The sequence below is a fragment of the Ahaetulla prasina genome, chromosome 2, assembly GCF_028640845.1.
Source record: "Ahaetulla prasina isolate Xishuangbanna chromosome 2, ASM2864084v1, whole genome shotgun sequence".
Classification (NCBI taxonomy): Eukaryota; Metazoa; Chordata; class Lepidosauria; order Squamata; family Colubridae; genus Ahaetulla; species Ahaetulla prasina.
This window is the reverse complement of record NC_080540.1, coordinates 196,539,922-196,557,024: the sequence shown is the minus strand read 5'-3', so window position 1 is coordinate 196,557,024 and position 17,103 is coordinate 196,539,922. Positions and strand designations below refer to the sequence as shown.

General features: G+C 38.3%; 1 protein-coding gene across 5 annotated transcripts in view; it reads left to right on the top strand.

The window, feature by feature from the left end:
* TEX15 (testis expressed 15, meiosis and synapsis associated) overlaps nucleotides 1-17,103 on the top strand; it is a 65,610-nt gene that overhangs the window by 4,511 nt on the left and 43,996 nt on the right. For 4 of the 5 annotated variants that reach the window (XM_058171131.1, XM_058171130.1, XM_058171128.1 and 1 more), the window contains exons 2-5: nucleotides 4,003-4,126; nucleotides 10,051-10,216; nucleotides 13,393-13,636; nucleotides 16,434-16,580. In XM_058171131.1, coding sequence (XP_058027114.1) covers nucleotides 4,021-4,126; nucleotides 10,051-10,216; nucleotides 13,393-13,636; nucleotides 16,434-16,580 — 663 coding nt within the window. In that variant the 5' untranslated portion in view covers nucleotides 4,003-4,020. Of the gene's footprint in view, nucleotides 1-4,002; nucleotides 4,127-10,050; nucleotides 10,217-13,392; nucleotides 13,637-16,433; nucleotides 16,581-17,103 lie in introns of those variants that run through there. The other variant, XM_058171129.1, reaches the window with a different exon arrangement.

Sequence of the window (17,103 nt, the reverse complement as noted above, 5' to 3'; positions counted from 1 at the left end):
AAGTATATCTGGAGAAATGAAGGCTTCTGCTGAGACCCCGCTATGATACTCCCTATCCTGTGGTAGACCTGCCCCTGCACTTCGAATGTTGGCATAAAAATTCCCTCCTTCACCTCTCTGGCTCCAAAAGATGTTATTTTGAAGCATCCGTTGTACTTCTGGGCAGCAGAAAGACCATCTTTTCCCTTTAACTGGTGTTACAGTAGAAGGAACAGATTCATCTGAACTGAGGAGGTCAGTGTAAGAAGTGAGTTGGGGCTGGGACACTATGCAGGGGAAATTCAGTTCACAATCCGTTGGCTCAGTGGTGGTTGGTGATTGAAACACATAAGGGAATATCTCTCTTGCCCCCTTGAGTTCAGAAGCAGTTCCATAGGTGAAAGGTGTAGACATTTTGGTCAGGTACTGACTGTAAGGAGCCCCAGACCGCTCCTGAGTGAAGGAGTGGAACGTCTACCAGTTTGATCTGAGGTAACGGAATGTGAGGCAAGTGGCAGCTGGAACTTTTCAGGTGGGGAGAGGGAGTGGAACGTTTAACTCCTTAGCATCAGAGCGTGTTAATATGTATATGTATATGAATATACTGTATATGAAATGCTAATGATCTGATGATCATTTCGAAAAATCCTTTCTTAGCGAGCACCTGGAAGCCAAGAGGAATGTACATGCCAAATTTCAAGTTTGTAGGCTTTACTGTTCTGGAGATTTCATGATGAATCGCTTTTATAACAGGCTCAAGCTCAACCCCTTCAAGACTGAGTGGCTGTGGATGCCGGCATCCCGGTACAGTCAGCTGCAACCGTGGCTGACTGTCGGGGGCGAGTCATTGGCCCCGATGGAGAGGGTGCGCAATCTGGGTGTTCTCCTGGATGGACGGTTGTCTTTTGAAGATCACTTGGCGACCGTCTCCAGGAGAGCCTTTTACCAGGTTCGCCTGGTCCGCCAGTTGCGCCCCTTTCTAGACCGGGATGCCTTATGCACGGTCACTCACGCCCTCGTCACTTCTCGCCTGGACTACTGCAATGCTCTCTACATGGGGCTCCCCTTGAGGTGCACCCGGAGACTTCAGTTGGTTCAGAATGCGGCCGCGCAGGTGATAGAGGGGGCCACTCGTGGCTCCCATATAACACCGATCCTGCACAGGCTGCACTGGCTACCTGTGGTTTTCCGAGTGCACTTCAAGGTGTTGGTTACCACCTTTAAAGCGCTCCATGGCATAGGACCGAGATATCTTTGGGACCGCCTTCTGTTACCACATGCCTCCCACCAGCCGGTACGCTCCCATAGAGAGGGTCTTCTCAGGGTGCCGTCAGCCAAACAGTGTAGGCTGGCGACCCCCAGGGGGAGAGCCTTCTCTGTGGGTGCACCTATCCTCTGGAACGACCTTCCCCCAGGACTTCGACAACTTCCTGACCTCCGGACCTTTCGCCGTGAGCTGAAGACATATCTATTCTTCCGAGCAGGACTGGCTTAAATAGGGTTTTTTAAATATGGATTTTATTGGGGTTTATTTTTATATTTTGTATTGTATTTTAAATTTAGGCTATTTTGAATAAGTTTTTTAAAGAGGGTTTTATTGTAATATATTGTATTATTTTATCTGCCTGTTCACCGCCCTGAGTCCTTCGGGAGAAGGGCGGTATAAAAATTAAATTATTATTATTATTATTATTATTATTATTATTATTATTATTATTATTATTATTATTATTATTATTATTATTATTATTATTATTATTATTATTGATAAAGGAAGTGTTTTACTTGTTCACTTCTGCCCCCACTCCCATGCACACTCTTTAGAAGGTGCGCAAGCCTCATATTTGAGACAATTTCTCTCTTCTCTCCTTATTTCTTTTTTCTGGTAGTAATAGTGTTTTGGGTACGGAAGAGCTGTTGTAGTCTATCTCTGATTTACTCAGAGGAGCAGTTTATACAGTGTTAAAACTTTACAGGAATAACTTTGTGGGAACTGATTACACAAGATGCAAGTTGTTTTGGCTTAGGGATACAAATGTCATAATTGTTAACACATTGCTAGTTGATTTTCTGACGGAGGCCACCAAGTTCTCTCTCTTATATATCTTGATATTGTTGATTTCCTTGCCCTTCCATCTTTCAAGTTCTCAAGTTTTTTTGCATTCCTTACATTTTCAGTCCTGCCATAATGATAAGAAAATGCTTGTTTATTTCTTTACTTCTGCTAACATAGCAGTATCCTTTCTTCACAATCTCAAAGAACTAGTATCCTATTTAAGAAGAGTAGCTTTTATCCTCAAGTAATTACCTGAAGGGTGGGTGGGGATTATATTCACAGACTAGAGGTAAATAGTTTTGAAAGGATGCTGACTATGGGGAGGGGCCACTTTTCTCTTATTGGAGATAAGGACTCCAGAAAATTCATACCATGGATGTCCATGGATGGAGAATCTCCTCTGACCCTGGATCCCATTTTTTTGGAGTTCTAACTCAGTGAAACAGGAATGATGGCCATAACTTTGTCTTAAGAATATGTTGCCATTTGGATTACAAGCTTTGACGTAGCTTTCAAGTAGCATGTTTGTTCTAGAGCAGTGGTCCCCAGCCTTTCTGGCACCAGGGACCTGTTTTGTGGAAGACAATTTTTTCATGGACTGGGGTGGGGGGCATAGTTTTGCACACAACCTAGATCCCGCGCATACACAGATGAAGCTTTGCTCACTTGCCCACTGCTTGCGTGGCTCAGTTTCTAGCAGGCCATGGACCAGTACCAGGCCATGGCCTGGCGGTTGGGGACCCCTGTTCTAGAACGTTCTGCTGTCACCTTCTTAGCTCAAATATATTCCTGGGATTGCATAACTATTCTGGCAAGCTCAGAGTGCAGTACATCTTTGGTTTGTCCCCTTTCCCATCACACCACACCAAGTTTTCCTTTACACATGAAGAGCATAGAGTTTTTCTCCCTTTCCTGTTCCACTAACCCTTTCACATTCCACCCAGTTTTATTTCCCCCCCTACTATTTCTCTTCCAATTTCATTTCAACCATCCATTTCCCTGCCCCAATGCACTAAAAAATATCCATCATAAGTTTTATTGCTCTTATTAATAAAGTTGTGCAGTGCTTTCATTAAAAAATAAAGGCTTCAGAACAACTATCTGCAACAGGTATGGTAGCCCTGAAGTTTCATCTTTTCCAGAGATTCTGAAGATAGAAGTTACAGTTTTAAAAGAATTGCAGATGGATGCTACATCACATGGTCCAATGAATACAGCTGGCAGGCTTCTCTCCTCCTTCACCAGCCACCTGTTACGATGACCTTGGTTCCCACAGGAAAACTTTTTATTTTAACTGTAAGCTGGGCTATCTACTCCCCCCCTCCCCTTCCTTCTCAGGCACCATGACAACTTTGAGGCAGCATAAGATGGGTTCAGCCAGGTTCGTTTCAGAGTTGACAAACTATTCCTTACACTTCATCCTTAAAGCCTCTAAAAATGTTTTTATAGTATAATAACAAATAAGTTTTCTCCACAAATGTATAGCCTAAAAAGCTGTGATACTGAAGAAAAAACGGGATAGAAAGAAGAACACAAAGTATATTCTGACTGATAAGCACGTACTTTATCTCCCTCTAGTGACTGGTTAATATAGGTGCATTCACAAATAAATCCTTTAGCTCAGTACATTTATTAAATAAATAAAATGTTTTGCTGAAATTTTATTCTTAACTTAAACTACAATTATACTGAAGCATTGTAATTTGATTTTGAATTTGAAAAAGATTTAACTGATGTCCACTGTAATTATAGCTACCTGGTTGTGATTTGTGATATTTCAAAAAAGCAAAACTTAAGTATTTTTGCTTTTTTTCCAATTTTTGTTATGGGAATTAGTTTGGATTAAATCTGGAAACAATTGAGAAAGATGAAACACAATTCAAAAGCAAAGCAATTAAACAATATTTAAAAAGAAATCAATTAAGCATACAATTTGATACAATTTCTGCTTTTTGTCCTTAATTTAGGTTGAAAACAAAATAGAAATGGAACCAAAGATGGAAGTAATAAGGAAAAATATGAAGGGATTATTTTTGGTGGATCAAAATTGTCTGAAAAAATTTACAATTCCTAAAAAACCTCCTGATAAAGGTACAGTAAATAAAGCAACATACACAGTTCCATTTATAAACTATATTATGGTATGATGTATCATGATCTAAGTTGGCTAATGTTAAGAAAATTAATCTTTATAGCAGAAATTGTGCCATGTTTAGACACTATACTAATCCTCATGTAGCGACTGCCTCAGACAGTGACCATTTGCAATTATGATGGTAATAAAAAAGTAACTTCATCAATTTACAACCTTCTCAACATGTATTTCTAAATCACATATTCACCGTGACAATCATTTAGTACATGTGGTCCTTTTTTTCTCTCCCCCATATCCATAGAATGGAGAGATGGCCTAAAGAAACACTCTTCTTCAGCAGCTTTTTTCTGCAGTACAGATAGTTCCTCGACTTACAGTGACTATTTAGTGACTATTTGAAGTTACAGTGGCACCAAAAAAAATGACATGACCATTTTTCACATGACTTTGGCAACATTCCGATGGTCATATGATCAAAATTTAGATGCTTAGCAACTGGTTCATTTTTATGACAGTTGCAGTGTCCCAGAGTCATATCCATTTTCGTGACCTTCTGACAAGCTAAGTCAATGGGAAGCCAGATTCACTTAATAACCGTGTTACTAACCTAAAAACTGCAATGATTCACTTAACTATGGAAAGAAAGGTCGTAAAATAGCAGAAAACTCACTTGACAAATGTCTTGCTTAGCAATAGAAATTTTGGGCTCAGTTGTAGTTGTAAATCGAGGATTACCTGTATAGCACTGTCTAACCATGAGTTAACAAGCTCAGCTCTGTGATCTTACTTCAGGGGTGTCCAACTCAAGGTTTGCGGTTTGGATCCAGACCGCGATGTGGTCGGATGCGGACCAAGGGACCATCCTGGTCTACCCAACCCGAAGAGGAAAGATCAGGCCAAGCGTGGCCTCAGCCAGGTCTACCCAGTGCAAAGAGGAAAGATCAGGTCCATGTGGCTTCAGCCCAGTCTGCCCATGTGAAGAGGAAACATTCTAGCAGTTTGGGGAGAGGCGTCAAGCTGGGCATGCCCACCCAGTCAGGCACGCCCCCCCCAACACCCCTTCAGGTCAACCATAGCCCTGATGTGGCCCTCAATGAAATTGAGTTTGACACCCCTGCCTTACTTAGTCAATTGACAGTTGCTGCCTATAACTGATAAGACTTTAATCACTTTCACACTAAAGGCTTTTCTTTGCTTCCTAAGTGATTACTGACATAGGTTCGAGCAGGCTAGGCAAATAAATTGGCTAACTGGTGCCACTGCATTCATTTTAATGTATATTCCCCATTGTGTGCCTGCTTACTCTTTTATAATCCTTTCCTCTCCAATGAATTTAAAACACAAACATCAATTAAATTCTTGCTAATTATCTCAGCACTGAGATGTCTGTTGCAAAATGCTTGGAAAGAGTGGGAGAAGGATTTATAGGGTTTGTCTTCTACAGGATTTCATCATGAGTCAAATTCCAAAAACCTTCCTTGCCATTTGGGCTCACCCAGTTATTGTAATTGACTCCTGATGCTGCAAAGCAAAGGAATGCTGAAATAAAATCCTAAGCACAGTTGTAGTCATGTGATCTTCATTTAACAACTGCTTAACCAGTCCCAATTACAGCCCCTAAATGAGGACTACTTGTATTTTGTAGACGTAGGAGTGATTTTATTCGGCATATATATTTTCAGTTGTATTCAGTTTTTTACTACTGAGTTCACTATCTGCTCCATTGTTGCCAAATTTGAGGAACATTGGTCTAGTCCCATGATGGTGAATCTATGGCACGCATGCCAGAGGTGGCACGCATGCCAGAGGTGGCATGCAGAGCCTTCTACTGGCACGTGCACCGTTGCCCCAGATCAGATCTCCATGGCGTTTCTTTCGTAAGCTTCTGATTCCCTGCAAACAATGAAACAGAAGCTCATGAAAGAAAAAGATCTTACCTCTTGCTTCGCTGCTGGTGCTGGGATGCCCTGCCTTCCTCCGGCCAGCTGGTCTTCAGGTCTCTGCTGCGCATCTCCGTGCATGCGCATGTTCCCACGTACGTGTGCCCATGCATGCGCATGTTCACACGCTCACCTTTCAGTTTGGGCATGCATGCACATGCAGTTTGGGCACTTGGTGTCTAAAAGGTTCGCCATCACTGGTCTACTCTTTTACTCTAAAATCATAGAAATGTGGAATTGGAAAATATACAAGAGTAATCTAGTCCAACCCTCTCCAGTGTGCAGTAAATCTAATTGAACTCTTTGAGCAGTGATTATCCACCTCTGAAAAACCTGCAGAAACGGAATTAAATCATAGGTCTTTCATGTTCAAGGATTCTCCCCATCCTAACTGAAGGCTGTTTCGAACAGGTGTTTTTTTTAAAAAAATTAAAATGATGAAGTATGGATTTTTCCTTGTTTGACATTGCTTAAAAGTCTAAGCATTGTAAAAATACTGTTTTCAGCAGGCTTTCTGATGTAAGTTTCTGCTAAGTTTATCCTTATATTGAATGTAAGAAAGCTAGTTTGGTGTATTGGATAAGATGCTAGGCTAAAAATTGGAGACTGTTGTATTTAGTCCTCCTTTGAGCATGACAGCTGACAGACAGTTGGTCCTTTCTGCCTTATAGGATGGTGATTGTGAGTAAAATAGGTAGCGACAATAAGTATATATGTCACCTTGAATTAACTACAATAAGGTAGAAATCAAATCAATCAATAAAATAAAATAAATTGTCACGTCTTTACTTTTCATATCCCAGTAAATGAAGAGACTTGAATCCAGAGCAGGTAGCAGCACATAGCTGATGCTGGCTGTTGTAAAAACAATTTTTAAAAGATTCGTATCAGGTTAGTAATTTGAAGGAAAACTATTGGGACATTGCAGAACTATATGCTAGACTGAGATTGAAAAATCTCGTTCTTGTTTTTTTCTTTATTACCAGAAAAATGTAATGGTAAATCATCTCTCTCCAGACAGAAAGAGAGATAGGCTCATCTAGTTACCAAGAATTGAGTTGACTGGAGGAAAGTGTGTGGTGGTGGTGTTTTGTGGCCTGGATTAGTCTTTGCTGTTTTCTTGACAAGATTACAGAAGTAATCTTACAGAAGTAATCTTGCCTAGAGACTGGCCCAAAGTCACCCATCTGGCTTTGTGCCTCATTTATGGGCTGCAGGCAAGAAAAAGGCAACATGGGGAAGATAGTAAAAAAACGTTATTGCCAGGGCATATTTGAACCAAAGAGGAAAACACTCCTCAAACAAAAATTCTAGCCATATTGTCAGCACCATTGGATAGGACAAACCAAGAAATCTCCACAGAAAGGATAAATTCATGTTATTTATTAGCTGCAATAATAGTATCTTACAAGTCTGATGTGCTCTATCTCCTCCCCTTCTTAAACATTGGTGAATCAGGGAAGCATTCTACCTGAGCCATTCTGAATGTTATTTCTTTGCTCTGAACTTTAAAAAAATGCTTCATGCCCCTTTTGTCTAGGTAACAGTTCCTGTAAATTTCCATCAAAATTATTTTCCTTACTCTCTACATAGACCTATCCAGAAGTATTGTACTACAGTACTTCTACTGTAGCTGCTGTTTCAGTTGGGTTTTTTTGGTCTGATTTTGGACTTGGATTACAAGCTTCCTAATTCAAATACTGGAGTCTCTATGGTCTTGCCCTTGATCATGGCCTTGATTGGACTGTGTGTTTTTTTAATTGCAAAGAGGTTTATTCAAAGAACAAGGTAAAACATAGTTAAAGAGTAAAACAGAAGGAACGTTCTGTGTGCAGAAAAAATAGGAGCAGCTAAAATGTGAAAATACTCCCATCAAAGAAGGAACAATATGAAGCAGAAAAGGTAAACTGTTTGGAGACCATGTGGTCCCATTAAGAAAAACATTGTTATTTTATATGATTGAATTTGGCTAGCTCACACCTGCAAAAAGAATCTGAAGACTTAATCTGAATAAGTGTCCATTCCTGTTGTAGAAAGTGGTAGATTTATTTAATTCTTATATATTCTTGTAGAGGCTTCACAGTTCAACTGATCAATGTGGAATTAAAACCTGCTGCAGTTTTTTTTAATGCAGGGTCTTAGCTGAGGAAGAATCAAGTTTCAAACTAGAGTCTGGTTCCTTAATTGAAATGTATATTCTTATAATATAGAAAGCATATGTCATGTTAAAAGCAAAAATATAGCCAATGATGAAATCATTGCAAATTTCTTTGGTTGAAATAAGATTATGTATTTTTAAATCATGATAAAAATATTTCCCCTATTATTTCCCCTCCTAACATTTATTGCTAGAAAAGTATTTTTTCTGGAAATTTTCCAAATTAACAATAACAATAGCACTTAGATGTATGGGGCACTTAGATGTATGTCCCATAATGCTTTACATGTCTGGATAATTTGCAATGACAGCATATTTCCCCCAACAATTTGGGTCCTCATTTTATCGACCTCGGAAGGATGGAAGGCTGAGTTAACCTTGAACCAGTCAGTATCGAACTCCTGGCAGTGGGCAAAGTTAGCCTACAATAAAAACCACTGTGCCACCATGGCTCTTATTAATTTTGAAATATTTAAAATTATCTTTGTAGAATTAGAGTACTCTCTACCATGGTGAGAATACTTATTTTTTATATTCTTGTAGAGGCTTCACAGTTCAACTGATCAATGTGGAATTAAAACCTGCTGCAGTTTTTTTTAATGCAGGGTCTTAGCTGAGGAAGAATCAAGTTTCAAACTAGAGTCTGGTTCCTTAATTGAAATGTATGTTCTTATAATATAGAAAGCATATGTCATGTTAAAAGCAAAAATATAGCCAATGATGAAATCATTGCAAATTTCTTTGGTTGAAATAAGATTATGTATTTTTAAATCATGATAAAAATATTTCCCCTATTATTTCCCCTCCTAACATTTATTGCTAGAAAAGTATTTTTTCTGGAAATTTTCCAAATTAACAATAACAATAGCACTTAGATGTATGGGGCACTTAGATGTATGTCCCATAATGCTTTACATGTCTGGATAATTTGCAATGACAGCATATTTCCCCCAACAATTTGGGTCCTCATTTTATCGACCTCGGAAGGATGGAAGGCTGAGTTAACCTTGAACCAGTCAGTATCGAACTCCTGGCAGTGGGCAAAGTTAGCCTACAATAAAAACCACTGTGCCACCATGGCTCTTATTAATTTTGAAATATTTAAAATTATCTTTGTAGAATTAGAGTACTCTCTACCATGGTGAGAATACTTATTTTTATATATTCTTGTAGAGGCTTCACAGTTCAACTGATCAATGTGGAATTAAAACCTGCTGCAGTTTTTTTTAATGCAGGGTCTTAGCTGAGGAAGAATCAAGTTTCAAACTAGAGTCTGGTTCCTTAATTGAAATGTATGTTCTTATAATATAGAAAGCATATGTCATGTTAAAAGCAAAAATATAGCCAATGATGAAATCATTGCAAATTTCTTTGGTTGAAATAAGATTATGTATTTTTAAATCATGATAAAAATATTTCCCCTATTATTTCCCCTCCTAACATTTATTGCTAGAAAAGTATTTTTTCTGGAAATTTTCCAAATTAACAATAACAATAGCACTTAGATGTATGGGGCACTTAGATGTATGTCCCATAATGCTTTACATGTCTGGATAATTTGCAATGACAGCATATTTCCCCCAACAATTTGGGTCCTCATTTTATCGACCTCGGAAGGATGGAAGGCTGAGTTAACCTTGAACCAGTCAGTATCGAACTCCTGGCAGTGGGCAAAGTTAGCCTACAATGAAAACCACTGTGCCACCATGGCTCTTATTAATTTTGAAATATTTAAAATTATCTTTGTAGAATTAGAGTACTCTCTACCATGGTGAGAATACTTATTTTTTATATATATTTTTTTCCTTTTCTTTATGTTTAGATTTTTTAACAGAGTGCTTTGCTAATCAAAGGGACTATAATGAGATTAAACAACGTCTGAATGAAAATTGCCTTGATATACAGTGCCATTTGGAATCTTTATGGCAATTTCATAAAATAGAGATGGTTCATAATAAAGATTTGGAAGAAGAATTCATTGCAAAAAGGTGAATTATTGTAATATAAAAATACAGATCATTAACGATTTTACTGAATGGACTTTTTGCCCATGATTGAGTTTTTCCTCATGCATCGTCACAGCAAATTGAGATAATGATCAGCCCAAAGTGATCAGCCTACTTGAATGAGGATTTCAGATGGTGTCTCCTCTGGTCTAAATCCGGTGTACTTGTCAGTGTTACATGTTTCTGTGAGGAAAAATGCACATGCACATACAGATGTAATACAAAAATGCACATACACATGTAATCAGAGATCCCAATTAACTAATCCCTCTTCTGGTCACAAACCATACACTAGGCTTCAATCAATTGCTATTCATCAAGACTCTCATTACTTCAGATAATTTCTCTACTATCTTGAACACATCCTTTAATCCTTTTATATACATACATACATAGATATGTAAAAATCTGTATGATCCTATGGAAAATATGCAGTTACCATGAGGTAAATATTCTCGATTTTTGCTTGAGTTTGGCCAGTTTCAGAGTAAAATCAGACATTAAATTCTTTATGTTTTGTAGGCAGTCTAATTTCTACTTGGGTCTCTAACCTAGTGTTAAAATCAGTCCTAATCTCTAAACTCTTTGTGCAAATTTATGGCATTCTGTGTTTATAACACAGATAAATATAATCACAATAAAATCACCTTTTTCTGTTTATTGCTTTATTGCATTTTATTTCTATCACTTCTGTTATCAGGGTGTGTATGTGTGTGAGAGAGGGAGGTATGAAGTTTTCTGCACTAAAGGCACAGAAATGTATTAATGTATTAACAAACTCTAAACCTCTAATTTGTTTTGAAAATTTATCTTCATGAATTACATAAGTAAGTACTGTATTACATAAGCAATCTGTGGGCTTAAATGTACTCCTTATTTTTGCACAAGCTATAATTTGAAAATTGGAATATAACAGCAAGCTATAGTTTATGGATGCCTTCTAAAATAGAATTAAATGACAAGGATTTTCAATTTTTGTGGTATGTTTTAAGCCAATGTAGGTAGTGCTGGAGCAAGCAGGTGGCAAAGCAACAAGTAGAATGGAGTCATCTATTCTATTTTCCTCCTTACATAGTCATTTAAAGACCATTCAAAGTTACGATGGCCTTGGAAAGGGTGCTTTCTGACTTGTAAAACACTCCTGGTCATTATAAAATGTCCCTCACCCTTATAGTATGCGATGCATTTTGGGCACTTGGCAACCAATTCACATTTACAACCAGTTGCCGAGTGCCTTGCAATCATGTGATTGCCATTTGTAATCTTCCTCAGTAAGTCAGTGGGGAAGCCAGCAAAGAAGATTGCAAGCAGTGGGGATGGAGGGGAGCTGAAATCCTTTAGCAGGCAGTTCTTTCACTCCATCTGCTTATAGACCTAGGAAATCACTTAACTACTGCAATCAGGAGTGCTGGGACTGCAGTTGTTAAGTGAACTAGTCACATCAGTGTATCGCTTAATGATCCTTCACTCAACCAAAATTCTGGTCCCAATTGTGGTCATAAGTCAAGAACTAACTATAGGTTGTTGGAGAAGGTGTAGATCATTCTTGCTGAAGATCATTTGCTTTGAAATTAAGATGAAAGAAACAGAAAATTAGGCTGAAGGCTAAATAAGTTGCCTGGGTAATACATGACCTTGGCATCATCACTCTTAATAGTGGACTAAAAACATACAAGTACTACATCTGGTATCTATTTCTATTCTAACTCTCTTGTCCCTACCCTCTGGGACATCAAACTTCATCAAGAGAAAGATGTCTGTTAATTATAGTGTTTAATAAATGTGGAGTATTGTAACATGCAAGACATTTTATCTTGAAATTCGAAATGTAATAGTAATATTATTAGTGGTATTCAATTGTTTTCCATATGGAGAGCAAAAAAGCATTGTTTAAGTTAACCAAACAATATACTCCAAAGAATATGGTACTTTTAAAAATATGCTCCAAAAATGCATTAACTGAACCTCTGGAAAAGTTTAAAAGTTTATTTAAAAGTTTATGTCAAATGTAAAAAGTATATTAAATGTCAAAAAGTAATGGAGTAGAATCCATATTTGTGGAAATCTCAGGTGATCTGTTGGTTGAAGAATATTCTACACAGCTATTATGGCTATTAATCCATAGAGCCATAATTACAAGAGCCTGCCAAGCCTTATAAAAAGAACAGTAATAGTACATAGGAGATTGATTCTATTTCCCCACTTGACAGGGACAGAGATGCTTTTGCATTGGGATATCATTAAACTTTCCAGCTATGAAGGGGTAAAAGAATGAATATAGCATGTGCAAGAGCGATCCTGTAAACTGGGCATAGGATATTGGCTAAATAACTAAAATTGGAGAAAGTTCTTCCAAGCAGAACAATCTCATACAGTCTGGATACAGTAAATTATCTAGATTTTTTCAGGTGCCAACTTAATTAAGGATTCTCATTCATTCATTAAAGTCAATTGAGACTACATGCTGAACTAATAAGTTATAATACAAATCCACAGTCATGCCTCCCTCCAAATGTGGACAAAAATATTATGTTGTAAGGTCAACTAGGGAACTGTCTGAAAAAACAATATATAAAATGAACATTTCTGATGGCAAAGTTGAATTCAAATTCCTATCCCTAGAATCCACACAATTTTACACAATAGGGAATTCTTAATAACATCCCTAGAAAATTGTACTGGACAGATTCAAGAGATCCTAGTCAATTATAAATCACCTCAGCATATACCATAACCTTTGCTTTGAAACTTTCCCCCCCAAGTTCAATTATAGCATCCATTCCAGTGGGTTAGTTGAAGATATAAATAATTGTAATAAATAAAAACATATGATTTGTATCAAATGTTAAGACCATGAATGCAGAAGAAATGAAGTTTATTGGGCTAATACTTCAGTTATGGAGTGACCTGGCATTTAGTAGGAAGTCCATAATTTGATAGCAGCAAGAATATAATAAAAGTAAATATGAAGTTATTATTTCAGCTACTGCAATAATGGATGTATACTGAGATGCTTTATATGGACAGGCCCAGACACATTTCTCTTAAAAGGGGGAATCTAGAGTATATTACTAGGAAACAACAAAATTGACTGCTATCTTTTTAAATTTATTTGCATAGAGTGGAACATGCCTTGAAAACATCTTTTTTATTGTTAGGACTGAGTTGCGTGAAGAAGGAAAGCAAGATAAAGAACTCTCTAGCTTTTTAGTTGTCTCTAGAAATGAAGTGCCACAAATTTGTCAGAATGGCCTATGTACCAGTGATTTCAAAAGAGAAATAAACATTATGAAAGAACTAGGAAATCCTCAACTTGGAGTTTACTTGTTCCGATATATTGATATTGCTTTGAATTATGCATCCAAACATTCATTTCCAGTAGAAAATATCATTATATTCAGGGTAAGTCTTCATATATCTATATATTTTAAAACTGTAAAGCAATTACTCTGTAATGTGGGGAATCATTGGTCTGGCTTCTGAAGTAGCCTTTATTCTGTAGAAGGAATTTGTTCTAAACAGATTTAAAACTTAGAATATAAGTTTAAAATGGGCATTTATAAAGATATGTGAAAGCTGAAAAAGTATAATTACACATTTTTTAAAAAACATAAGTGGAAATCGGGAGAGCAAAGGAAGACAAATGATAAAGCGCTCACAATGTCCTCATGCAAACACTTTCATTTACATGTATTTGAATTTGATATTACATAGTGATGACATCAATTTGTGTCTGTATGTGAGAGTGTGTTATTTTAATGCCTCTGTAGTTTAATGCAGACACCTGATTGAAACAAAGTCCATGATTGTTCCAAGGATTATTTCTAAAACTGTTTACCAGAATCTGTAATTATTATTTAGCCAACTATATGGTGAGAAGATTTCAATTTTAAAAAAAGCCTCATTAGGCAAAGGGATTAGTGTAAGAATCCAAGGAAAAAAGGGAGAATGTGTCTGAAATTCAGACTTTATTTAGGGCAGCTTCCTCTGGACTGTTAATTTATAAGATTCTGTCCAGCAATCTAAGAATTTCATCTGTTATAAAAATTACTTCAATATCTTTTTCCCCTTCCTTTCCCTTCCCCCAGAAAGACATTCTGTAGCTTATTTGCAATACTGATAATGGTGGCAAACCTATTATAGTATTTTGCGGAAACTCAGACTTAAGCTTTGCATGATATTTGCCATCATCATGGCAGAGTAGTGGTACCACTTAAATCATGGTGTTTTACTTATTCCTTTCTCAGTCCCAAGGACAGGCCAATCCTTGAAATTTTTGGATTTTTGGCAGAATATCGGAAAGATAGGTGGGAAAACACAAGCAGAGTTTTTAAAAAAAGTCAGTATAATTAAGGGGATCTACACATTTTTCTAACTAAAGTACCCAGAGAGAGTCTTCCTAATAATGAGCTTAGTATATGTTGTGTCCCCCTCCCGCTCCGATGGCCGGGTCTGGGAAGTCTGTATCAAGCGTGGCCATGAAGCCTCTGCAGCTTTGCCAAATTCCTTTCAGAGTTCTCAGGGCAGGCAGGAATCCAAGGTGTGATTTCAGCAAGCCAGATGAGACTTTGCTTGACTCAAATTGCTTGACTCAAGCTGGTCTTTTATATAGGCCATGGGGTGTGGCTTCATGACTCAGCACTTATCCAGGCCTGCCCCTCCCTTCCTTTTGCTGACGTTCGCCTCTCCATTCTCCGGAAGCGGGGATCCGTCCACTGTGACTTTCCGTCCTCCTGATCTGCTGCCGGCAATTCTAGCACGTGGCTGGCTTCGTGCTCAACCGCTGTAGAAGGGAGGTTTGTTTGCTCATTCCTGACATTCTGTCCGGGCATGGTGCCAGGGCTGGGGGCTGGAGGCATGCCAGGCTGTTCCTCTTCATTATCAGACTGACTCAGATAGCAGGAGATGGGAGGGGCCGGCTGAGGAGAGGAGGGCGGGCGTGGCACAACAGTATAAGTTGTAATATTTTGAGCCCAAAAGTCACCATCTTCATGTGTGCTACTGCTTTTTAATAGTATGATGGAAAGGTCTTATAAATGGAAGATGGTATGTAGGTTGTATGGGTTGAAACTAAACCCTGACAAGACTGAGTGGCTTTGGGTCTGGGATTCGTTGGCTGAGGGAGAATTGCCTTCTTTGGTCTTGGATGGGGTGGCACTATCCCAAACAGACCTTGTGCGTAATATGGGGGTTCTCCTGGGCTCACGACTCCTGCTCAAAGAGCAGGTGATGGTCGCGGCCAAGAGAAACTTCGCACAACTGCGAGTTGCCCGCCAGTTATGTCCTTTCCTGGACCGGCAATCCCTACTCAGTCAGTCATGCCTTAGTCACTTCCCGTCTTGACTATTGCAACGTGCTCTACATGGGGCTGCCCTTGAAGAGCATCCTGAAGCTCCAGTTGGTGCAAAATGCAGCAGCCTGCATGGTTTTGTGCAGACCCCGGTGTGCATATATATATCACCTATCCTGCATGAGCTGCATTGGCTGCCGATTTGCTTCCAGGTGCCATTCAAGGTGCTGGTTGTCACCTTTAAAGCCCTTCATGGCTTGGGACCAGGTTATCTGAGGGACCATCTCTTACTGGTCATATCTACCTGACCCATTAGAGCAGGGAGGCAGGGAATGCCTTGGGTCCCATCCCCAAGGGAGATACACCTGGTGCGAGCCAGAAAAAGGGCCTTCTCTATGGCGGCTCCCTCTCTCTGGAACATCATTCCCGCAGAGATTAGAACGGCCACCCTAATTTTCTTCTGGAAGGCACTAAAGACCTGGTTCTGCCAGCTGGCCTGGGGAACCTAGAGCGGGATGGAGCCTATTAAATGGCTTGTGTGATCGGCTGTCACTGGGCGGGAGGTGGTGGTCGGGGTGATTTTATTACATTATTTGATTTTTTATGAGTTTTACTGTGTTTTAAATGTGGTATGTTTATATTCTGTAAGCCACCTTGATTGGCCATGGGTGAATAGGCAGCAATATAAATCTAATAAAATAAATGTAGTCTACAGAATGCCCATATTAATTCTAAACGTAATTACTGGGAATAATTTAAAACTATAACATTCTGGTATACAATAAAGCACTTTATTTTTCAAGATTCCTACCACCAAAAAAGCTCAGTTGAACTGCGTTGCTATTAAGCTAGTGTAAATATATATATATATAAAACACTGAAAAAGTTTTTTTTGCTTTGTATTTCTAGGTTCTTTTAGGAAAAGTTAAAAAGGTTCAACCACCTAAAGGCCAAAAGAAAATTTTACTGGATCCAACTCCAAACTTCAATTGCCATATGTCTAGAATTCATCCTTCACTTAACGATTCTTTGGAGGATCAGGCTACTAGGTCTTTGGTAAGTAATGCTTTAGTGATTTTATTATTGACAAGATACAGCATAATGTCCTATTTTTTCTATTTTTTGAAGTTATTTCATTTTTTAAAGTTTATAATGAATTTAGAAACAATATATTCAGAAATTATATCTTGAATAAAGTTTTATATAACATTTAGTCAAACAAAAAGTATTTGGTGAGAAAGATGTCTATTTCTCACTTCATTATAAAGAAGACCCTCTTTCTGGGCTGTTCAACAGGGATAAAATCTAGCATTTCATATGAAGAATCAAGGGCTGGTATTTTCAGTAACTAATTGTGCTAGAGATTAACATTTGGAAAACTGGAAATCTTATCCTGGCCTATGGTGTGATTCAGTGGAGGAGAAATTTATCATTAAAGTACCTAGAGTTATTTTTGTGGTTGGGTTGTTTCTGTTCATCATTCAGCCATTGTTGGTATGAAAATGTCCCAGTTTTCTCCAAGCTTAAGAGCCACAATAATATTTTACTAGTCAGGACAGGTATAATAAAAACTTCCTCT